Source organism: Kwoniella shivajii, chromosome 10 (genome assembly GCF_035658355.1).
Source record: "Kwoniella shivajii chromosome 10, complete sequence".
NCBI classification, from domain to species: Eukaryota; Fungi; Basidiomycota; class Tremellomycetes; order Tremellales; family Cryptococcaceae; genus Kwoniella; species Kwoniella shivajii.
The window spans coordinates 1,210,072-1,233,589 of record NC_085917.1 but is presented as its reverse complement, the minus strand read 5'-3'; the positions used below and the strand labels follow the sequence as shown (position 1 = coordinate 1,233,589).

Genomic DNA, 23,518 nt, shown 5'->3' with positions numbered 1-23,518 from the left:
ACAGTCGCAGGGCAGATTCACAGTACCTACCGTTGCGACTCAACGACTGAATGATTAGGACCTAGTGCAACTATCAAAACTCAGTAGGACACAGCCATGCGTTTCATCGATTTGATCGTACAAACATCGTGTATAATCCTCTATGGGCTTCGAGCTATAACAGTGTACAACAACATTTAGACAGAGTGACTACATCTTCGAAATACCTTCACGTTCAACAGCCATATCTGTACCTCTACTTCTACCTTCATCCTTATTACCACCACTATGTGCTGCAGAGTACACTTTTGCGCTCAACTTATCTTTCATATATCGACCTGTTCGAGCGATCTTCAATTGGAACACTCCTTTATGCTGTGGGCGGGCGGATGGGTAATTTGCGGTGCGGGTTGGAGTATGGGTCGTGAGAACGGGATGGACAAGATCGATCGAAATGTTGCGTTGGCATTCGTGGATAGGAGGACAAGTAACGTATAACCGAATACCAGAAGCAAGATGATAAGATGTCTCACAGGTTAGCTTCTTCTTATTTAGTCGATATGAGAATCACTTACACGTTTATGTAAAGCATGTGAATGTGCCTTTCTCTCTGAGACTTTATTGTCCAGTTCGTCATCTGTATCACTTAAATCTCCTTTCTCCAGTTCCTCTTTTGCGTCTCTCGCCTCTTCTTCATCAGAATCGTCATCATCCTGGATATCATCGTTATCGTCTTCATCGTCGTCGTCGTCGTCATCATCATCATCATCATCGTTACTGGTTCTCCTTTCCCCTGCTTCTTTATTATTGGCGTCACGGTTCGAGCTTCCAATGTCTCTGAGTTCCTGATGCATCCTATCACCTTGATTCATCTTATCCCAGCCCATCTTGATCTCATTTTCCACTTCCCAACTTTCATATACTTTACCGAATCTTAAATCCCTTTTCGTTATCTTCCTATGAGTTTTTGACACTCCGGGCTTCAAATCAAAAGTCAAATTTGCATATCCCAGCAAATTAGGATGATTTGAAGTGAAATTTGAATGCAAGGAAAAAGTTGAATTTGATTTGACAGATGCGTTTGAGAACGTCCTGTCACGAATTGTCCTAATATCCGAATTGGAATTGTTGTTGGAATTAGGCCATGACTTTCTTTCTGAGATTCTTTTCCTTAGACTTGGTTTCCTGTTTCCAATAGGCTTGTAATTGAGTCCAGGTGAAGATAAAGGTAAATTGTTACTATCACTACCGCTACCGCTGGGCACTTGTTCTTTCTCTTCATTATCCATCATCTCTTGTAATCTCATGATTTCTTCAACATCTTCTGTACCGTAAATACCAATCTTTGAATTACCTTTCCCATCAATCATCTCACTCAATCTGACTACACCCATTCCTATGACTTTTTTCTTTTTCAACACGCTTGATTTTGAAACTAGTGTTATGAGTAATGAGCATGAATGTCTATACATTATAGCTAATCTAATACGTTTATTTGATAAATCAAATTCTAGTTCGACCTCTTCGTCCAAAGAATTTCTAGAAGGGGACTGAGATTGCTTTGCAGGTGATTGCAATCTTTCTAAACTCGTTCTTGCCGATATGGGTGTCGTTGAAATCTCTTCTGAAGAAGTCTCCAATTCGAATTTATCTGTATCAGTGGATAATAATAACGAGAGACCTTTCTCTGATGTTGAACCCAATCCAAGTGACGAGACTGACAAAGACCGTAATCGGAATGTAGCTACTTCGAAGCCTGATACACCCCTTGGTAACGACATATCGAGTGGTTTCCACAACAAGGATATTCGAATTCGACCCCATCCTAATCCGCCAACTAGTGGGAACCACCTGCTCCATAGCGTCAGATGGATAATATGCACAATGGTGTGGATGATTACGTATAACATACCTTGTGAACTGACTTCCTGTTTTGAAAGCTTCTTTTAGGGGAATTGACACGATGCCAAGTATGGGGTCTACATAGCGAAGTCAGCTGCAACCTTGATGCACGAAACTTTCTCCTGTCATGCAAATGACTCTCTGCTCCTCGTCTCACTCACCATGTTCCCTATTCCTCTCATCCCTCACTACAAACACGATTTTCCCCTTATTCCAATCTCTCACAAATCGCTCACTGACAGCATTGAAGTATGGCAACGGAGTGACCTGCTTGGTTCTTGTCCTATACACTAGCTTATCGTTTAGGAGTACTTCACAATATGCTGAAGGTGGATCTGGATTTTCAGTCGGAGTCCGATCAATCAATGTTGCAAGTGCAGGTTGACCACCGGCTGGTGATTTTCGGGATATTCCATTGGACGAATAAGTTCCAGAAATAGGCTCAACTTCGAGGTCTGCAATTACGATCAGAATAATTGGGACACAGTGGAGCCTGAGGGACAATGTATAACTTTACTTACCAATGCATTGATGAACGTGAAACTGCGATCAATCTCAATATTAGTACTACGATTTCTCTTTGAATGGTGAGAAATGGACAAAGCTTTGCTTACCTGTAAGATTCCACTTCTTAAATCTACATCGGGTTTACCTTGAATTTCCAATTCATCTCTCTCTTTCTCACCTGTGAACCAAGCCATAGTTTCTTTTCTTTTCTCTTCTCTGTTTTTGATCCATTCTTCATTTTTACCATCAATCAACTTATCTAACAAATTCAAGATCCAAGGTAATCCATTTTGTGACGGGGGAGGCTCGATATTTTCTTTTTCTTCTCGTTGGTTGTTCAGAACTCGCCTCTGAACTTCTTCGGGTGACATTTGCCACAAAGAATGAAATTGGATTGACCAATTCAGTAATCCACATGATTTCATACCTGGTTTGTCTGCTTTCAGGGTATCCCTTCTATCGAATCTTTGGGTTTGATGTGTATCGATCAATTCTGCCAAGTCAACTTGTACTATACCCAATTCATCATCGGCTGAAAATCGATCAGAATCACATGCCCTTAATCGAAGTTTTTCACCGGCTTCTATCGCATCGGCAGACACCAGAACTATTATAGTCTTATCAGCACCAGTCATGTGAGCTCCGATCGATATCAAGACAGTAAGAAAAGGTATTAATTGTACTCACTGAAAGCTTCTTCATTCCACATCGGATCTCTTGAATCCTTGATTGTCCTAGTTGAAAACATTGGTTTATGGTATTTGCTGAACCCAATCGAGATATACGGATCACATGAACCCATAGTATCCATCTTGGGTAGATCTTCCGCTGATCTAATGATGATATGTAAAACTCCAATTGTGTGGGTTCTTAGTGAACTTTCTCTTCCGAGTAACAAACGGTCAAGATCCAGTGAGTACGACTCCGGGGCAACAAATGCTGATGCTACCTCAGTGATGGATTGTTTGACTGTGTTGAAATACGTTTCATTAGCTGGATACAGGGGGAAATTGATCCATCGGACCGTGAGCTCACCATACTGCTTCATACCTGGTAGTTCCATAGCGTTGAACGTGCCTTTCTTGAGCGGATGTGCTGATACATCGTATTCTGGCAAAGATGGCAGTGAGAATGTACCCGTACGAACGAAAGGAGGGGTAGCAGAGAGCAGAAGACGCAGATTGACCTATACATCAGAAACGACTTGTAAGCGTATCACTGAGTAAATTAGACGACGGAATGGAAATAGCTGACTGTGCCCTTGATTGACAGAACGTCGATGTATACTGGTATTTCAGATTTAGCGACGCCTTTAATACCCCATCCGAAGTATGCCTGTATAAATGCTCAGACGGTCAGCTACATAACGTTATAACGTTTCTCGTTCACAGCTGTAACGGGCTTTTGGCCTACGCCTATGAAAGGCTCACCAAACAATGTAGGCCTCTTCCTTTTCTTTCGGCATCTTTGCTTCTCTTATACTCAAATCCAACTTGATAGTTGACGTACTGACCAGCATTTGGATCGTCTTCATTCATATAGTCATCTTGTTCTTCGCCACCATGTTTCCTCTCTCCGTCTGGACCGTCTAGGTCATCTATCACATCTCCACTGGAATTACCATCGGGAGCTTGTGTCTGTGATTGAGATCCATGAGATGTCTTATTTCCCTTATTCAGCGGCGCAGTTCTTCTTGACACCTTCTGCAATATTCTATCCCTTTTCCTCCTTTTTTGAGTCTCTTGTGTTAAATTATCGGAATCGGTGGCCGAGGTCTTGCTAGATACAGAATGAGATCTAGGAATATCGGCTCCAGCTCCAGCTGGTGTGGAGAACGAGACGCCACGCTGCCGTTCCTTCTTCTGTTTCGATGGAGATCTGTCTAAGGTATATTCACTCGGCCTATCAGGCATTGATAGGGTCGAGAACCACTCTTGGTCTGATAGAGGTTTCATAGAAGTGAGTAAGACAGGCTGTGAGCCCAATGCTGGTGATGTAAGTCGAACCGAAGTCTACGAAAATGGCAGAAATCAGCTAGACTGCATGCCTCGTGACGTGAGAACTGCTGAACTTACGACCACTGGAGGTACTTGAGCAGCTAGGGCGTCTTCCATCAGATCCACAAACGGAGTGAGGACATCTGTGGAGATCAGGGGGAACAGAGCATATAGTGCGTGATTTCTGTAAAATCATGATCAGGGTTTGTACGGATTGTAGTGACAGTGAGGCAGCAGATCACACTCACACCCAGTCTACAGCTTCTTTGTTGCCCTCACATTGAGGACCAAAATCTTCTGCTTCTTCCTTTGTCAAAGACTTCTCCGCTGTCTCCTCTAACCTCTTCATACCAATGTAGCCTAGTGTTCCAAGTACGACAAGAGTAATCAAAGACACTCTCATGTATGCCAAGAGGATCATTGTGATCATCCAGATCATCGGTGCAATGGAAGGGACTGTAGATAAAGCTGCATTGGTTGTTTCCGATCTTCTAGGCGGTAAAGGAGGAGGAGCAGTTTTGTGAGGAGGCAAAGCAGGTGGATCCCCTGAATGAAGCAGATTCCCATCAGCTGAATCATTGGAAGGGAGAACAGGCAGGGTTGTGGGAAGGGTATCGACTGATTGCCCCAAAGAAGGTGAGTTGGGTGAAGTGACTTGTGAATCAGGTGGCGTAGCAGGTGTAATAGCTACCGTTACAGCTGTAACAGGTGGAGAAGGGGATACACCGTTTGCATTGGATGGTGTAATGGAGATATTGTTTGTACCTGGATCTGCGGTATCTAATGATAGTAAGTCGACCGGTTGGACTGACGAGGGCGATATCTCATCGTGGGTAGCTTTAGTCACTGGATCAGTGCTGATTGAGATAGGTTGAGGAACTGCTTTTGATATCGAGGCTTTACGAGGAGGTAAAGAAGGAGGCGACATGTTACTGATAGCATATGACCGTATATGGGGCTCTGTGTTTGTTCCGCTTTGAGTGACAGACTCTGATATCATGGTAGACTGTATCCTAGGTGGAAGTGGGAGTACTGTGGAAGCTACGGGCTCTGAGATTGGTGGACCAGGTTCTGTCAGACGTATCGGTGGTGTGATTGGCGTGACTCGCCTCGGAGGGAGCCGGGGTGGACTTGGTGAGGGTATTGACATGGTGAAGTTCTATATCCTCATGGACATATTTCGTAAATCCAGTGAGTGGTCCGTTTTTATACCTGTCGATATGTCGGAGAGAAAGAAGGACACTTCCTAAAAAGTCGTGAAGAAAGGAGGTGAGCTGGAACTCGCGAAGGAGTGGTTTTAGACTCGATTGGCCGGTTGAGAATCTGAGTACTGTCGCTATGTTTGCCTTGACTGGAACTGTTTATGATGGACTCCCAATCATTTCACTCACAGTCATCTCGAATTGCTTTTTATGCATGACAATCTCAAACATGCAGAAAGTATCACCAAATCAAAAGTAACCGGTGCAATCCGCTCTCAGGCACACACAGCCAAACGAGTCTGATGACGCAATGACACACTTCAGGCACGTGGGAGATGCTTTATTGACAGAAGTTATAAAGAACGATACTCGAGTAATTGAGATTGATTTCGAGATAAGTGAGTCATTCATCTACCAAAAACATGGACCATTAATGATAATGATAGAGTTGCATCAACGAGTCTGAGTAGGAAGACAACGATCTCAACAGAGGGCTGTTTGGCCTACTACGGTGAGATATGAAACAGGACACAAAACCCGCGAACTTGTACACACACGATACAGTCTGGGAGGGGAGAACGCTATGTCCATTTTCCCTTTGTCCCCCTTATTGTACTCCTCGTTCTTTATACACTGACACGCCTTCCACATGTGAGTGACGAAGTGACACAACACGAGAGCATCATAGTTTCTCCTTTCTCCTTGCCTGACTCACTTCATATCATTCATTCCGATCTCTGCTCGCTGTTCGCACGTCCCACGAGCAGAGCCGTACCACTTGTTCTCCTTTTCGTCGTTTCTTAAGAGTGAAAGTGATCCGTGCACTGTTCCTCTGGAACTGTACCACACAAACACGACTCTCATCCGACTTGACTCTTCTGTCTTTCTCTTTCATCATTCTCCTTTTTCTCCCCTTTCGTATCTCATCTCAATCCTAATCGACACCACAAAATGGCCTTTGGTATTGGCACTCACACACACCTCAAGCCCCCAGATACTGCATCCAGTGCAAATGGATCACGTCACAGACCTGAAGGTATAATTGACGTCACATCCTCTACTCCTTCTACACCACTCACCATCGCTTCACCAAGCAGTAACAGTACAAAACCTTCAACGATGGGTAAAAATCAAACCAAAAGACGTTCTTGGTTCTCATTTCGTAAAATCAAATCAGATCTGAAATCTACAGAAACGAATAATAACCGGTCAACTCCTACATCAGATCAAGTGACACCATTACCACCACCACCATCCAGCTGGACCAGCCAAAATCAAGAAGAACGTTTAAGACCGATACAATTCGCACCCAATAGAATCCAAACTTTATACGTCACCAAATCAGAACGAGACTTATATCTAGCTGCAATGTCGCAATTGGACGAATCTCCCCCTCCTTTACCGCTCTGGTCAGAAAGAGCACCCGAATTACCAAAGCTGAATAATCAATATACGCCCTTGAAGGCCCCGAGTATTCCTAACAGCAGCAGTATTGGTCATTCGAGAAGTATGTCAGAAGGTACCAGTTTTCATCCTCATCCATTGACTTCAGCACCTCTTTCACCTAAATTAGTCACATCACCTCAAATGGGACGATCGGGTTTGATGGTAAGAGATGAATTCAGAAGAAACGAGCCCGTCAGGAAAGCAAAACACGCTTTAATGGCGTTCACGTCTACTTCAGGTTTACGATTTACGGGATTTCCTAGTGATACGATGTGGGCTGTCAACACGGTTATACAAGAAAACTGGAGTCAACATATCAGGAACAGAACTTCATATAACAATGGTAATTGGGATTTTGAATTGTTTGGTAAAGTGTGGAAGCGAAAAGGGTCACAAGAATTAGAGTGAGTGATCACAATATCATTGAGAATGTGTTTCAGCTAATTCAACCTTCCAGCTCAATACGACTGATTATCGCGATACTGTCTATACTCGGTATCCATGGGTGGACGTTGATTGAGGGAGTTCAAGCAGGGGGAAGCAAAGTGAGCAGATGGAAAGACCTTTTCTCTATTTACACTATACGCTTACAAGCCTTTAAATTGAAGAAAGACACACACAACCTGCTCTTCTCGTACTCCGTTGAAAGTTCCCTAAAGCCACCTCTGTTTTTCGCTGTATCTATCCCTCGTAAGCCTTTGATCATTCATTCGATATGTGCAGCTGACTGATGGTATGTCACCAGTGCCCGATCGACTTTCCCTCATCTCTGCTCCTCCTAAGGTGACTCCAGCTATCGTCTCCGCTCTAAGAGACGCGATCATGTCCAACTCTGCTAAGTCGAACTCCCACTCTAAAGATCCGACATCTACGACAGCCGATACTAGCGCAACTATCGCTTCGAGTAAAGACAATTCCAATCGCGATGCCAAGTCCAAGCCATCCAAAGTCAAATGGAATGGTTATGACCCAAGAGGTATAAAGTTGGAGGGATGGATTCATGATGGCGTATACAGATTCTGGATAGATGGTATGAGGAGGTGGCTGGGCGGCGCTGTGAAGAGAAAAGTGGTCGAAAAGTAAGTTAGCTGATTTCAGTCAATTTTTCATCAGCTAACGAACATTTCTAGTCTACATCCCAACCTTCTGATCTCCATCATAAACAACATAACCACACTTCACTTCGCATTGACAGCTTCTATTCCTCTTCTGCCACTTGTAAAAGGTCGAGACATACTTATTTTCTCTTCTTTGCCATCTTCCGGCCTTTCAGTCACCGATTCTTATGTTCCGAAAACATCTTCTAGAGCTGGAACAGAATCTCCTGTTCTTGTATCCCCCTTTGACTCTGTGCCCGCCCAAGAATTACCGGACAATCCAACAGAGGTGGATCCTGATAATCGCCAACTCCCATGGACATCAGTAGTGACTGATCATCCTAAAGCTAACTTGCCTATAAATTCGTCCAAGCCTCCATCAGCTATGGCGCCTCGACCCGAAAGTCAAAGAAAGAGAACACCAAGTCAGGAATCGACCAAACCACTTCTAGCTGCGCCATCAGCTTCGGCTAATTCGACACCGAAACAGAAGAATGTACTCATAAAGAAAAACTCTCTACAACGCCGCAGATCTGTCTCAGCTAATGGCAATTACTCTCAGCGACAACCTGACTCCCTAAGAGCCTCTTCAGCTCAGGCACAGTATGCTCTTGCCAATGATAACAAGAGAGATTCAGCTCGAAGTCAGAAACACATCTTAGGTCAGGCAGAAGATACTCAATATTTTCATGCGATCAATCCAGATACCACTTGCGAAAGCTGGACGCTCTTTGATCCTCCTCCCAACGTAGGTAAACTAGGTGTGACAATGTACGACAACGACAGAAACAATACCAATCACTTTACTGCACCTAGTCCCGAAGGTCAAAACGATACCTTGGGAAGGACTTCTTTAGAAGGGACGCAGGAATCCGGTGAGGCATCCATCTACGCGGATGCTCCAGCAACATTGCAGGAAAGATCCATTCCCGTACAATACGAACCGTCGTCACCCTCCAAGATCGGTCGAAATCTTCCAGTAGATCAGTTTGATCCCCCAAGGAATATTCTTTCACCTTCATCTCCTGAATCAGCCTTTGATACGGAATCAACTTATACTCATCCGCTGCTACTGGGTCAACCTATGGATCATAACGATTATCATAATGAACCCACAAGTGTTCCGTTGAAAGATTGTGATAGTCCTCCGAAAAGAGGAAGAGCTGGTCTAGTCCATTTGGGATCAGGCGTGAACAGTGTTCATGGTAGTGTTGGTTACTTGCAGAGTATGATCTCTGGTATCTCGGGACATAACAGGTTATCAACAGATATTGAACATTACCCTATTCCCCTACCACAACAAGCAGTCCAGGAAAGAGAAGGGGAAGCAGAAAAATCAAGGAGTATTGTTCCGCAACCCGAGATCAATATCATCCAAAATGATGCTCCAGACACAAATTCGCAAGAACTTCCTCCTCCCCTCCCAGCTAGACCTCACGAATCTAATGAAGAGAAAGAAAGACAAAGACACAAATACATAGACTGGGAGAGAAAAGGGAAAGTGAGCGAAGGTATGAGAAGGATTTGGGATGAGAATGATAATTCATGGAAAGATATTCCTGTTTCAAAGAGTAACGGTGTGGGTAGTACGAGAACAAGGGTCAGCTTGAGTTAGTATGAGTACTGTAAAAAGACTAAAAAGTAGATGATCGAAAAGAGGTGAAGTTAGTAATTGGTTTGGGAAATGATGAATGATAACGTCTAGGGTGACTGTCATCAAGCTCTTAATGTCTATTGTACATAGATCGGTATGTACACCAAGGTTTTCTGATCTCTATTCAGGGCGACCTTGATAGTTATGACAAATTGTGGAAAAGCATCTGGAGCTTGGGGGGATACTCTGCTGGAAGCGATGGCCTCTCATCATACAATCGATTTGAAAGTTCAGGCTCGCTAGGTGCGAAGGCAAATGCGTACGCTAAAGCGACATTTACTTATCTTGATCTTGATTCGTGGCTTCGTTCCTTCGTAGCCTCTTCTTGTAGAGCTAGCTCCTACACCAGGAGAACGAAGGCGGTAAGCGAGATAAGGATGAACCATATGTCAATATTCCTGATATCACCAAATTTCTGATTATGTATATGACGTAGACGAGAGAAGCCAGAAATCTAGAGCCAATTGGCTAAGGCAGCAATGCATGTCATCTCGATAAAGTAAGCTAGACGCAAGAAGCGATTGACTAACGAAGACCAAATTATGTGATCTTCTTTTTCCGTGGTCATTCTCCACAGAAGCTCAAGATGTGCTTTTTGGTGTTTCGCTCGATTACGCCATTGAATTTGTCATGACTAGAATCAAGAACCCAGCACGTCAAGCGTCTTCGACTCCACAAATTAGCTACATCCTTTGATGCTCATCCTTTGATGTCGAATATCAATTGTCAAGACTTGCTGCGTTGAAGTCGTCTTGTTATGACCTAGGTGGAGAGGCATAGGTATTTAAGGCGTATCCTCAATATGGCCATGGTCCGGCCGACAGAAGACCCGAAGTCAACGCCTTCGATAGCTTTTTATGCTCAACGTCCTTTCTTGTGCTCCACAGCCCACTTGGTTTGTGTTTTGAACTTGATAACGAGCGTGCTTCATCGTAAAGCAAAGCTATAAAAAGGGCACTCCAGATTGTCTAACAAAAAGACTGATCTCACAAATTCAATATATCCCGCATATACATTTGACTGTATCACTGAGAGTCACCAGCTTTCGGCCTTTCTTTACCAATACATTCATCTTTCAACCGACATGGATAAGATATCCGATACCCACACCACGCCTGTTGAGTTGAGCCTTCGGTCACTTGGAAAACGTTTTGGCAGCAAGACCCCCGATTTCTTCATCGAATCTATCAAGCCAAAGAGTGACGACTCTGTGGGAAAATATACCGAACAGAGCATCTCAGAATTCGGTAAAGAAGTAAGACAAACTACATTTACACTCAATAAGGCTGCTATCAATGGGGTTCACGGTCTCAAATGGGTGAGCAAGGAGCAGCCTGCTGCTCTTCAACATTTTCAGGTAGATTTCGATCCTTCGACATTTGGGACCGTTCAAAACATCGGTAATATACAACGTGGACCCGTGTCAGGTAACTTCAGAGAGACTCTTCTCGTTCCGACTGATTCAACACAAAGCTCAGCAGTAATCGAGACTACGGTTGAAAGCCGAAAATTTGACCAGGACAGAAATACGGTAGTTACGTTTGGTCCAATTCAGTCTATTTTTACTGATCGCTCGCAACAACCTCAAGACCCTAAGTTCCTGACCCAAGAATTATCAGGCAAAGAATTTGGTTTTCCAGATAGGCAAGCCGGATATGCTCATCGGCTGACTCCTTACTCTGAGCCGGACGGGTCTGCTTATCAGTTTTTTGTCGACTCTAAGCTGATCTCGGAAGTTGGTTCCATTAATTCGGAAGCTGCGTTGGTACGTGGTAGCATCTTATGGTACCCCAAACCAAGCTCAGAATCAGTAGCAGAGTGCCACACCTCTCAAGGTACCCAAACTGTGTCGCAGTACACTCCTGAAGCTTCGGATACTGAAGCTTCGGATACTGAAGCTTCGGATACTGAAGCTTCGAATACTGGAGGAGAATTCAGCGAGAACAGCGTGTGGCACAAGAAGTGGCGTCATATGTTTCATTAAGGCAATAATGCCACCTCATGATGCTCCGCACGACATTCCGTAGAAGTTTATACTCTGGCTATTAGAGGATTATCTTCCTCTTTTACCTTTCTATTTTATGCAATCTTCATAGTGAATCCATACTGCACCAAAGTCGGATCGTAATATCGACAAATCAGGGGTAATAGAGCAAGGCTCCTGACCAGACAATCTGACTGATTCTAAACGAATTCATGTATATACTTCGCGCCTGGTCGTCGACTTTATAATACTGTGGAATATTGCTGATACGAAACCACTAAAGTAAGCGACCAGATGAAGGGTGTGTGCCAAGTTCCTCCTTTGGATCGACTTAACATCTATACAGTAGGTAGTGCCATAATCTGAGGTGAAGTTTACAATGTCGCAGTCGATATCTATATACCTCCCATGGGTGTGGGTATACTTCATGGATAACGTGACAGGATGGACTGATATCCAAGCCTTTCACGTCGGACGAGGAATAAGTCCTATTCATGTACATGATAATGGACCGTACGATTTGGCGCTAATGATAGTCATCGGGCGTGTTTGATTGCTGTTCGAAAGTCACAGGGCCTCGACGAAGGCTTGTTTGTCAATCATCGGGCATAACGGGCCTTCCAAACGCTAAGGAGCTGAGCGATGTCCGTAAAGAGTTCAGTCTTTCGAACGTGAAAGGACAAGAGCACAGAACCAGATTAGCAAATTTGAGGTCTTGTTTGCCCCTGAAAATGCGAGATATTGCAGTGATTTCCTGATGGTCCGGCCCAGAAGCCTTCCGACTCTTCTTTGGTTTTGACATGTATCATTCTTCGAACTTCAATGTGAAGTTGTTGAGAGGCATGTTGCGAAGTGCTATTGTTGCGATCATGACGTATTTTGCGTGATGATCGGGCTTGAAGACCATCGTGTTATGACAGACTGACACCCTTTCATTCCTAGGTTCATTTTTTTACATTTGCAATTCACATATCTCAAAGTATCTAGTCTCGATGGGTATAAAAAGAGTGGGAACAGTGCTGTTATTCTTCTATATCGTCCAACACTTCTTCCAATCCTATCACCTCCATTCTGCCTCACCATAACAAACCTTCAGTGAAAACAAATTGGCTTTCTTGCCCTCCAGACAGATTACCTGATACGACATGTCCGAACCATCTACCGATGTAGCTCCAAGCAGCAATTGGACTGAAACTCCGGTCAGACTGACAATCGGTGGAATATACCGAAAGACTGATCCTGCTCGATTCAATATCATCTCTATCGAACCGGACCCAACGAGTCCTGGTGATCTCAATACAATTGAGCATCTCAGTCGGCAAATTGGTGATGCTACGATGATCTTGAAGACTGACGTAGATGGCAAGCCCGAGCTCGTCGCTCCATACTATCCTGGTAAGTATAGGAGAAGATTCCATGGTATCACTTGCGATGAGGAAACTGCCGAAAGCATCCGAAACGCCCCGCTTTTCAAAGAAACTACCATCTCAGGTATATTGTACAGTCTTCCAAATGAAAATTTCACGACTGAGGATTCAGCAAATTCGACAGGCGTTGAGGGTGTCCATCCCAAACTGTCAGAAAGTTCAGTCAAAGTGAATGCATACACAGCTAGCTCGACTGTCAAAGATGGCACAGGAAATACCATCTTGTATTTCGACTCTGTCAATCCAGCTACTGACGGGGAAGACTCACAGGATATCCTCTTTTTGAAAAAATACATGGAAGGTGGAGAGTTTGTCGTCGCGGAAAACCCGGAAGATGGAACACTCTATAATCTTCAGCCTGACGATATTTCGATCTATGGTACAGCGAGACTTCGTGATGAGACCGATCATATACCCTACGGTCTCAAGGCGGATACTCAGCTGATTGAGGAGTCTCGCAGGACTGGAGGGGATTTAGCGAACCACGGTCCAGTCACTGGCACTATCTATTGGAAGCCCATCGATCAGGATGAGATGTTGGCATCCTGCCAAAGGAACAACAGAGATCTGGCCAGTGTGAAGTCCAATACCTCCCAACAATAGGAAAGTTGTCCAGGGTAGTTGACTGATTGGATGATCAAGGCTAAGAAAGACTCTTTATATCGTTACATTAGTATGGCAAATAAGAAGTTCACAGAATGAAATTGGGAGAAATGGTGAATGTGTAAAGGTTCAAGAGGCTATACAATAAGCGAATTGTACAGGAATGAGAAATTGAAATTGTACTGCTACCGATTGATCAATGATTGCCTCTTTGTGGGTTGCTGTCATGGCTGCATTGCATTCCTTACAAAACAGATCACTAGATCATATCGATGACTGAAATAGAGTCAATGAAAGAGTACAACATGCGAGGACGATGCTATGACCTTATAAGTTGTATTTCTCTAGTCCGCCGACAGAAAAGGAAGCTTTCGGCTGAGTAGTCTTTCGTAGCCTGCTAAAAACCCAACACTCCAAGACAGGTGCTGTTCCCATTGGCGGCGTTCACGCAAACTCTATCACTAGACTGAAGTAAGAGCAATCGTCAGCATGAGACTCGAAGGCTTTTCATGACCTTGCAGAAGGCCAACCGGACCATACAGAAGAAAGATTATGGAGTGGAAGGACAAGTTGACGATTGGAATTCTGCTTCTTCTGAAGCGTTTCTTCGTTCGTTATCTGATCATACCAAATGGGTCAAAATTAGCGCTTGCACCGAAGGCCATTGATACAGTCGCCTTCTTCAGTTTAGCGAGAAGATCCAATTATCGGTTCGAAGGATACAGGCAAGCAACATAACTAACTCATTACAAATGATCGAAATCGTTTGCTTCGTCACAAGGGATTCTCAACAGTCTGCGAGGTTGTGTCTAATGCGGAGGCATTGCGTACCGAAGATTTTGCTTAAATCTCAGGTGACAAAGGAGTTCTTGTTGAACGTTAGGATATGGTTCAAATAATTAGTCATTTTATGGGCATAGATATCTGATTTCATGATGAGGGATTATACGACTTCCCAAAAGAGACTCTACCACTTGACTGCTTCAAGAGTGACTCCACCCTGAGCCAATATATCAGATTCAACTTTCCTAAATCTAGTCCTCAGGAACTCCCATCTTTTGCCCGAGTCATCCCCGCATACATCTTTCACTATTGCTTCAACTAGAGAATCAGCTTGTTTCAATGGAGAGTTGCCATCCAGTCTTCCGTGACCACCGCTGTTGGCCTTCGTCGCTACACCAAAATCGACGTAGTCATCTATGTTCGATGCTTCCAGAGGAGGTGATGAGGGTGGAGTAGGTAGACCAGTCCAGTAGATTTCTTCAACCTTCGAAACCCATTCCTTGGTTGACCATCTCATGCCTTCTTCAATTCCTCCACCATCTTTAGGTTTAGCTTCAGTACCATCATCTGGTAAAGGTCTCTCGTAACCTTCTTCATCAACATCCATCTTATCTTCCCCATTTGCGACACTCGTGGAGGACACGGGTTTCATTTGACCGCCACCATTCACACATCCACCTGGACAAGCCATGACTTCCACAAAGTCTAATTTCTTATCTTCGCCCATCGAAAGGGAAACTATACTTTCAGCGTCGGATCCTTCCGTTAATGGCGTAGAAGTTCCCGTAGATCCACCATTTGCCATTTTAGCTTTACGACGTCGAGCAGCAACTGCTAGACTTAGTTTACCTGCTCCTGCTCCACTTCGTCCAGCTTTACCAATTCCAGTCTCTTTCCCTACTTTTCTGACCAAATTCTGCAGATTTCGGAACCCATACACTTTAGCTCCCTTGAATAGTGCTTCTCCGGTGATAGTATCGTAAATAAGGTATTCCACATTATCGTCTGAACCGCGAATTTCTCTCGTGGTAATTCGTGTAGGGTTATGATGATTTGTTTGGATGTCACGTATGATAGTGGCGAGATATGAACCGGAGGATGAACCTTCATGATTTAACAGCTCGGGGAAAGGCGAATTGTCTCCATCTTCCACAGATAAACCATCCTCATTTGATACCGCAAGATAAGGATCGAATTCCAAATCTTGCAAAAGAAGGTCTAGTTCTCCAGTAGTAAGGACACAGTCTACATCTCTAGTGGAGTAAAGAGATGAGTAGAAATCTGATCGAGAAGCTTCTAACTTCTTATCATAACATGGCATGGCGGTGACATGATAAATCTCATTCGGCCTAGACGACACGCCCGTCAGTGGACCGCAAGTTGGAAAACATGCATCGACTCACTTATGCGCGGTCTTGTGCCCATACCAGGTCTTTGCGAGTGCTCCGATGATTCCTTGACTACTTCTAGCAGCACTCAACAAATGCAACAATTCACCTTGGGCCTTCTCGGCATAACAAACCCAACCTGGACATGCGCTAGCGAGCATAGGCAATTCAGCTGCTTTTCCTTTGTCTTTCTTATATTTTCTTTCATGATATTCCACCACAGTCTCCTTAAGACTCATATGCCTAGCAAAGGTCGTATCCCAGACTTTCCACCCTCCTTTTTCGGGTTGTGACAAGAAAGCTCGTATTCTCCTTAACAGCACCAATAGAGGAATTGTAGGGCGAGCTTGAGCAGACGAATACGATGCAGAAAGGGATGCAAGTGTTTGTGGAGATATTGATAGTATAGGTAGACGAGGCTTGTGACATGGGGCATCTGGATCAAGTGAAGTGGGATTCGAAGTGATAAAAGTAAGGACTTCAAGATGTGATTGTAAAGTGATGAGTAATGATTCTGTAGAGGTGATACACCCACTAAAGTACGATGGTATCAGTAAGACCTCGCACTGGAACATGGATTGATTCTGCTACCTACCTGCAGGCCAAACAGTCATTCAAGTTGATTTCAGCCTTCTCTAACGCTTTCTTAGCGCTTGACGAAGATGGTCCTGCTGAAGCAGCATTATCGGTGGAGACTTCATAATAGTTGTTATTGGAATCAATCTGAATCTCAGTCTGTGTGAGATGAGTTCTGATTAGCATCATGCTCCTGCCGGGCCGATCCAATACAACTCACTGAACCTTCCTCTGCTGTGACCGATGGCTTATTCCTGACAGGGATGATACAAGCTTGCGAAGGGGTAAGGAAATCATCCAGATCTGTGATTGTCTACAAAGACTTCAGTCATGATCATCCTCTTAGCAATGAGAACAGCTTACCAATGCACCAGAAAACGCCATCTTGACTCTGCTTCAGTATGTTGAGATGATATTTAGGAAGTACGTGAAGCAGGATATTCAGAGGATGAATTTATAAGCAACCAGCAACAATGTTTTCCGCTCGCTCCGGATTGTTGCCACCCAAAAAAAAGAAAACAGCGGAGTAGACCGCTTTCCCCACGATGATGGCTCAAACTCAGTTACGTAATTATGAACGGGGGGATATCAAGTGGAGGTTGTCCTCTCCTTTTTGGGAAATGCGCATCCTCATAGAGGTCTAAAAATGATATCATGGATCCTCACCTGTATGAAATTAGCAAGACTGATAAAGTGAGACACCAAATCCAAGTCTCATATCTGTCTGTTCAACATTAGAATCAATCACAGTTCGATAAGAATTCCATCATGCCCCTTGTTCTTGAAGGGTATGTATTGCTCGGCAATTAATGTCAAAATAAGAACTGATAACAATATACTTTCAGCTCGTGCCATTGCAAAGCAGTCAAATATACAGTTGAAGTGAGTATGACGCACTCATTGGCGTAATTCATATTGGTATACTAACGGATTGATTCTAATTATCAGTCCAATACCCCTGTTCCGTACCAGGTAAAAATTTGGCTTCATACGTCTTCGCGGTACTATGTAGCTTTGCTTACCAAGAATTGTAGTTATGCCAATGTTCGATCTGCCGTAAGGTTGGTGGCTACATGGGATCAATCAATCTGATGGGTAATACTAAGACTTTAAATATTGTTCGAGGCGAAGATAAGATCAAGTCTGTCTCGCTTTCCTACTGCTTTATGGTACAGAGTATAAGCTGAACGGTGGATCGGTGGGGATTGAACGGAGTAGACAATACACTGCCGTCAAGTCATTTGACGAGAACGATAAACCTAAAGAAATGTGCAATTCTCAAAGAAACTTCTGTTCGGAATGTTCATCCATGTTATGGCTATATGATGATGAATGGCCTGATGTGAGTATTTGCTTGATTCTTGCCTTTATACTTATCAGAGTTTTGCCCTGTTCGGCTTCTCGAGATCTAACACAACGAATTATGATAGTGGGTCTACCCTTTCGCGTCCAGTATCGATAAACCTGATCCACTCCCTAATGTTCCCAAGGAAACTACCTTGATCGCCATCAAGAGAGACTCATGTCCCAGTCAAGTCCCCATTCCTGAAGGAGCAAAGGGGTATGATGGATACGGTCCTGGAAAAGGCATCGAGGTGAGCTGAGATTCGCACATCCGAAGCTCAGCAGAATCAGCTGACTTAGGCATCGTTACAGGAATGGCACAAAACTTATGGAGCTTGGGTTGATTGAGCGGAAGGAAATGAGATGAAGTTTATACGGATACTGAATAATACATGATACAGGATGCAATCCGATATACTGCCCATTTGAGCCGCATATGGAGCGTTGTCTCAACAAAGCTTGCAGAGCGAGCCTTGATCACGATGCGCTTTGTGTCATTTCATTCTGTCAATTAATCTTATCATACAAGTGTGCTGTGAGCGCGTGTCACGGTACCACGTGGTGGACATTACCTTCGACGCGTTTCACTTTCAAGGACGTTAAGGATGACACCTGTAACCGCTCGCTATCTTTTCTAGCCAGTCTATTGCTCTGCTTTACATAGCATACTCGCCAACGTTGATCAGACAAAGAGCCAAAGAAGTGCACACAAAGAGGATGGAATACATCTCCATACTCAAAGACGGTGAGCTGCCTTGGCTTAATTGAAGAAGGAAATCAGCTGACATTTGGATGCAGATGTGGATTTATCGAAATCCCATAGATACCTCCGATTACCCCATCCTCGTACGGGTAAGCCAAAAGTCATAATCGAAGTGTCAGAGAAGTAAATATAGATCACAGGTACTGATTCGATATTTCTCAGGCCAACCCCAACTGTATCTCCCCCACACTTCCTCCGCAGGCAAAGAAAGTATTTTGGAAACAGTTAAAATTAGTGGATCACAGCGGAGGACTTGGTTTAAAGGTGATCATGGGATCGACGGTACGCTCTTGCTCTCAGTTGCGTCAAAAACGTGCTGATGAAAACTTTCAGCGGGAACTATACTAGTTCACTATCCAGTCGATCCGCTGTTTTTGGTAATTCCAATAATACTATCTCTAACGACGAGTGTGAGTTACATCTCGTAGCTAAAGGATTGAAAACCTTTGTCTCCTCCCCAAAACCTTCACTTGTAGATGGTCCATTTGACTTGTAATTCAAAAGAGTTTGAAAGCTAATGGTTTAATGCTTACAAATCTAGAGCAATGCTCAATCCTTTCAACCTCTCTCTGACATCCTCTCGACAGCCGCCGCCTCATCATCGTTCTCCCTGCCAGAACCATTCACAACTCCGACCAAACCTGGTCAATCATCGACATCATCGAAACACAATGGGGACTTGGGGACAGTACTGAGCTTCACAAGCGTAAAGAGAGTGTTTAAAGCTTGCTGCGAAAAGAAGGGTGAGTGAGATCATTTAGGAGGATGGCGACCTCAGTGAAGGCTTTTCCACGATATGTTCGATAATTTCAACTGAACGGTTATAGCTATACCGTCCGTCCAATCCTCAGCGGAAAATCCCACACCTGCTCAAATTTATTATCGTCCGTCGGTGGCCATAGTCCTGAATCATCTCAAGAAGAAGGTAGACCATCTTTCAAGTCCTGAGCAATATGAGAAATTTGATCATCTAGTCAGAGGATTGGGTAAAGATGGTTTATTGGATGGCGAGGGCGATATGGACGTTCTAAGAAATTGTGAGTCTACTAGTTCGGATGTTGTCGAATTGATTTTGGCGATCTTCGTGCCAGAAGCATCATGTTCCTATCTAGAGTATGAACTGTTTACCATAACCCAACTAATGTGTGATCGACAGTTGGAGAGGGACACTTCTGATTTGCATGCTTTGTCTTATAGTGGCCAAGCGGAAAGCAGTCTGCGAGCACCTCAGTCAATGGCTGCCGCCGTCTGTCACAGCGCAACTGGCAGAATCGTATAAGTAGGTGATATTTCTAGCGTTACATTTGTCCTCCGACCTATCTCAGCTGTAGATGCTTGTATATCACGCTTCTCTCTCGCTGTAAAATAATCTCGAATGTTGAGGCGAAGTACTGATTTTATCACTTGATCTAGCTTTACCCCACTCTCCACGCATCTAGCAAACCGTTCCGCTGCTGCAATAGCAGCTTCTGTACCTCCTTCCAACACTTCGAACAAGGATCCTACGGCCAAGGGGACTAAGAGAAAGGCTCCTCCTACTTCTAAAGGTGTCGAGGTGAGTACAGGACTACAACGTGGTTCATTTTCCATCGGTCAGTCAACAACTAAGCTCACAAATCGATTGAACGCAGGCACTCAAAAAAGTAAACACGAACAGTATGTCAAAACTGACTAGCTTCTTCAAACCAAAAGAAGGGAAAAAGAAATGATCGCTCAAACGGATGTCTGCATATGACCTGATCGACATGGCCACTTATGTTCTGGAAATTTGAATGCGAGTCGGTTGAATGGGTTTCGACTTCATTGCATCTTTGGTCGGCAAAGTGGAGCAGTATCAATCAGTTGGTATTTGTCCATCAGGAAGTTCGGCCCATGGACCTGTACCGCACAGCATGCATAGAACTATGTACATATTGTGAAGCCAATTGCTGCTGGCGGCCGCGCCGATGCTATTCGTTCATTCTCAATTGGTGGTACCGGCAGTCGATCCGTACATGTCGCATGAATTGTGCGTGCCCCTCGTGAAACGTTATTGTGATGGCAAAACTCAGCCCTCTGTTTCATTCTATATTCTCATAATCTCGGTCCATGATTCATCCTAGAAGGTTTTTTCATTTTCAAATTCATTAGATTCGCTCTACTGAAACCTGATAGAACATCATGATCAGCTATCATTTATGGAATGACGCTCTCAAGGTGACCAACAGCAACCATACTCACCATTAACGGTACTAGAGATACTATTAGCCCCGCCAACAGGAGGGATCCCAACCGTTCTTCCCGTTAGTCCAGCTCCACTGCTTAAGGTTCCATGATGCGGAATGTAATACAGGCACCGGATTGCATTGAAGATGCAGCGTCATGACTTTCGACAAACTCAGGCAAGCGATACAGAAGCGTCGTCCTGGTGATGAAAGAATGAGATGAGTGGAATGAGAAAGGAGGAGAGAGGTAGTCACACACCGTGGACGACCTCCACCCAAAAAAAGAAACCGCATTAGAGTGGCGAGTGGCAGACACTTAACTGTGTGCAATGCAAGAATACTCGAGTGGGATTACTCGTACATATTTTAGATAACATTTACTCGATACACGTGACATAGCTAAGTCAAGTGCTTGCATGATAAGCACACTAGATTGAAGTGACTTTCTCATCACGGATCTTAGAGTGAACATAGATCTCGTCGTAGGCGTCTTTCAATGATACCCAATATGATTTGTTATGAGTTGGATCCCACAACTTCATCCTGATGATGATGAATACGAGAGGTCAGAGCCTTGGCATATGTCTTGACTGAGAGACAACTACTCACTTCATGCCTTCTTCTGTAGTACCTTCAAATCGCATAACGCCAACCCATGTATCTGGAGATAAATGCTTACTTGCATCTTTTTTGGTAAGAAGTGTCAACATAGAATGATCGGATATTTTGACTTCTTCAACTGACAACAGGTGTCATTTAGCTTGGTTCTTTAATTTGATATGGGAAGAGACACCTACAGAGATCTGTCCTGGTGACGAAAGCCCCTTGATAGGGTTGTCTACCTGTCAAAATCCATATGGCCAGTCCTGCGGCTCTATCCTGGATCTTATTATCTTTATAGCCTTCAGTACCTTCGACCATACAAGCAGCAGTCTCTGCGCCTTTGACAAACCTGTAAGAGTGTCTTGAGCTTCTCTGCTCACATATTGTACCCAAGAAAAAAAGTGGGGACAGGGACCGCTTACCAAGAATCATCGGGACCATCGGCCCCAGATAACAGTTTGGAATGTTCGACAACTCTATCTTGCGTGTCCACCACTTTGCCAGTGAGAGTTAGGTAGGAATTCTTTGGTATATTATGAAGGTGATAAGTGGCTTTATCAGTCTTCTCATCGTATGTGACCAAATCCTCGGTGTTATTCGGATGTAGCTTAATCCAAGTTGCCAAAGTAGCTAGGAAACCATCACTCTGAAATCCTTCTTTGGAGTCTGACCATTTAGGATAAACATAAACAGATCGCCTTCTTCAAGTTCCTGCTGAATGTGATTTGGCCACTCACTCTGAAAGCATTGGGTGTACTCTACGCCGTGTGGTCCGAAGAAATCGGATTGAGCATCTCTTTTGATGTTCAAACTGCCATGTTGACTGTCTGGTACAGCGAGACCTATACCAGATTTGGCGGTGACAAGAAAGCCTAAAGCTATACGAGGGATTAATGCTTATATGGAATACTGCTGACGACCTGAACCAATTGATCCAACTCACTGAGTAGACGAATAGGAAGCATCGTGGTAAAATACAAGTCAATACTTTTTGATATTTGATTTCCTGTGCACAAGCGCTGTTTTTTATGTTATCAAGTTGTATCACAAGTAATTATCACGCGCCGTCAATATTCGTACAAAATGATGGATCTGATATACTCTGTCATGTTTCCACTTTACCTGATTTGATTGATTTTGATAAACCTTTGAGGGGATAATTTCCGTGATCTCAAACACTGAATTTACCCCAGCTATGATCGGAGCAAGATTCTTGTAAATGGAACTCATTCCATTGACAAAAGCATGAGACAGCACTGCATATCAGTTTCATTCTCATGCGAAACATGTGGTCACAAAGGATCGTGTTAATGAAACATTCTAAAATCAGAGATCTACGTTGCTAATGTACTGACGACCTGTTGAAGGTACAATGTTGAGGAAGTATTGCCAGCCATAGCCATGGTGAAGCAGAGGCAGTATTTCGATAAATGATCCTGGTAAAACGACAGCTGTATCTGTAATCGACAATGCCCTTTGCCTCTATAAGTTATGTCCAACAAAGGGAAGAACTGTATTTCGATGCGTGCCCGAATGGAGGATTCAATTGGTTCTCAATGTATTACAAGCCGTCCGAAGGGTATGAAAGTATGGAGTTGGACAGGTACAATGTATCATATGCTGCGGTAGAGTGTAGAAACCGAAATTGCAACGTCTCCATGTGATATTGACGGCAGTGATTTGGTGCATTTTGGAGATTGTACATTTATTTGCCTGAAACTATACTGTGGATACTGTTCTCATGTATTGGTGAAGGCGGTTTAGTACAACATGCTTGGAATAGCTATCGTGGCATCTCGTATGCCTAATATATCTAGTGATGCGTCTTCTCCCCCTTGTTCACCCTTCTTTGAAAGCATCGACACTGAATACCCGTGGACATCTCACGGATGACATGATGGCGATGGAAGGAGAGATCCGGTGCAGGCTCACAAAGGAAGTCGATGAAACCCTCTTGGAAGACAGGAGGAGATCCTGCTTCATATTATGACGTTAGTCTGCAATCCTTTCGAGAGTCTTTCGCCTCTTGTCTTCTCATAATGACATACGTGGGCAATCC

At 43.9% G+C, this 23,518-nt stretch overlaps 8 protein-coding genes across 8 annotated transcripts; 5 read left to right on the top strand and 3 right to left on the bottom strand.

The window, feature by feature from the left end:
* Nucleotides 1-189: 189 nt before the first annotated feature.
* IL334_007340 (uncharacterized protein) lies at nt 190-5,535 on the bottom strand (the record flags this gene model as incomplete). Its single annotated transcript, XM_062939030.1, has 12 exons — nt 190-354; nt 555-1,830; nt 1,892-1,958; nt 2,043-2,336; nt 2,403-2,424; nt 2,496-2,995; nt 3,076-3,357; nt 3,424-3,574; nt 3,643-3,723; nt 3,819-4,400; nt 4,464-4,569; nt 4,634-5,535. 12 exons carry the CDS (start codon nt 5,533-5,535, stop codon nt 190-192), a joined length of 4,428 nt encoding a protein of 1,475 aa, XP_062795081.1.
* Nucleotides 5,536-6,538: 1,003 nt separating this feature from the next.
* Nucleotides 6,539-9,745, top strand: IL334_007339 (uncharacterized protein; the record flags this gene model as incomplete). The annotated part of the gene is made up of 5 exons (XM_062939029.1): nt 6,539-7,437; nt 7,491-7,578; nt 7,642-7,723; nt 7,779-8,112; nt 8,164-9,745. 5 exons carry the CDS (start codon nt 6,539-6,541, stop codon nt 9,743-9,745), a joined length of 2,985 nt encoding a protein of 994 aa, XP_062795080.1.
* A 1,123-nt stretch (nt 9,746-10,868) lies between these two features.
* On the top strand, nt 10,869-11,768 carry IL334_007338 (uncharacterized protein; the record flags this gene model as incomplete). Its single annotated transcript, XM_062939028.1, has 1 exon — nt 10,869-11,768. One exon carries the CDS (start codon nt 10,869-10,871, stop codon nt 11,766-11,768), a length of 900 nt encoding a protein of 299 aa, XP_062795079.1.
* A 1,145-nt stretch (nt 11,769-12,913) lies between these two features.
* IL334_007337 (uncharacterized protein) lies at nt 12,914-13,798 on the top strand (the record flags this gene model as incomplete). The annotated part of the gene is made up of 1 exon (XM_062939027.1): nt 12,914-13,798. The coding sequence occupies one exon, from the start codon at nt 12,914-12,916 to the stop codon at nt 13,796-13,798; it is 885 nt and encodes a 294-aa protein (XP_062795078.1).
* A 967-nt stretch (nt 13,799-14,765) lies between these two features.
* Nucleotides 14,766-16,929, bottom strand: IL334_007336 (cytosolic Fe-S cluster assembly factor NAR1; the record flags this gene model as incomplete). The annotated part of the gene is made up of 5 exons (XM_062939026.1): nt 14,766-15,930; nt 15,985-16,503; nt 16,565-16,704; nt 16,766-16,858; nt 16,909-16,929. The coding sequence occupies 5 exons, from the start codon at nt 16,927-16,929 to the stop codon at nt 14,766-14,768; spliced, it is 1,938 nt and encodes a 645-aa protein (XP_062795077.1).
* Nucleotides 16,930-17,313: 384 nt separating this feature from the next.
* IL334_007335 (uncharacterized protein) lies at nt 17,314-18,237 on the top strand (the record flags this gene model as incomplete). The annotated part of the gene is made up of 7 exons (XM_062939025.1): nt 17,314-17,333; nt 17,391-17,427; nt 17,494-17,517; nt 17,580-17,686; nt 17,764-17,887; nt 17,976-18,140; nt 18,202-18,237. The coding sequence occupies 7 exons, from the start codon at nt 17,314-17,316 to the stop codon at nt 18,235-18,237; spliced, it is 513 nt and encodes a 170-aa protein (XP_062795076.1).
* Nucleotides 18,238-18,606: 369 nt separating this feature from the next.
* IL334_007334 (uncharacterized protein) lies at nt 18,607-20,361 on the top strand (the record flags this gene model as incomplete). Its single annotated transcript, XM_062939024.1, has 9 exons — nt 18,607-18,634; nt 18,688-18,741; nt 18,815-18,934; nt 18,986-19,062; nt 19,194-19,395; nt 19,480-19,689; nt 19,850-19,931; nt 20,066-20,207; nt 20,284-20,361. The coding sequence occupies 9 exons, from the start codon at nt 18,607-18,609 to the stop codon at nt 20,359-20,361; spliced, it is 993 nt and encodes a 330-aa protein (XP_062795075.1).
* A 923-nt stretch (nt 20,362-21,284) lies between these two features.
* IL334_007333 (uncharacterized protein) lies at nt 21,285-22,424 on the bottom strand (the record flags this gene model as incomplete). The annotated part of the gene is made up of 6 exons (XM_062939023.1): nt 21,285-21,399; nt 21,466-21,595; nt 21,654-21,808; nt 21,882-22,125; nt 22,197-22,337; nt 22,403-22,424. 6 exons carry the CDS (start codon nt 22,422-22,424, stop codon nt 21,285-21,287), a joined length of 807 nt encoding a protein of 268 aa, XP_062795074.1.
* Between the last annotated feature and the right edge of the window lie 1,094 nt (nt 22,425-23,518).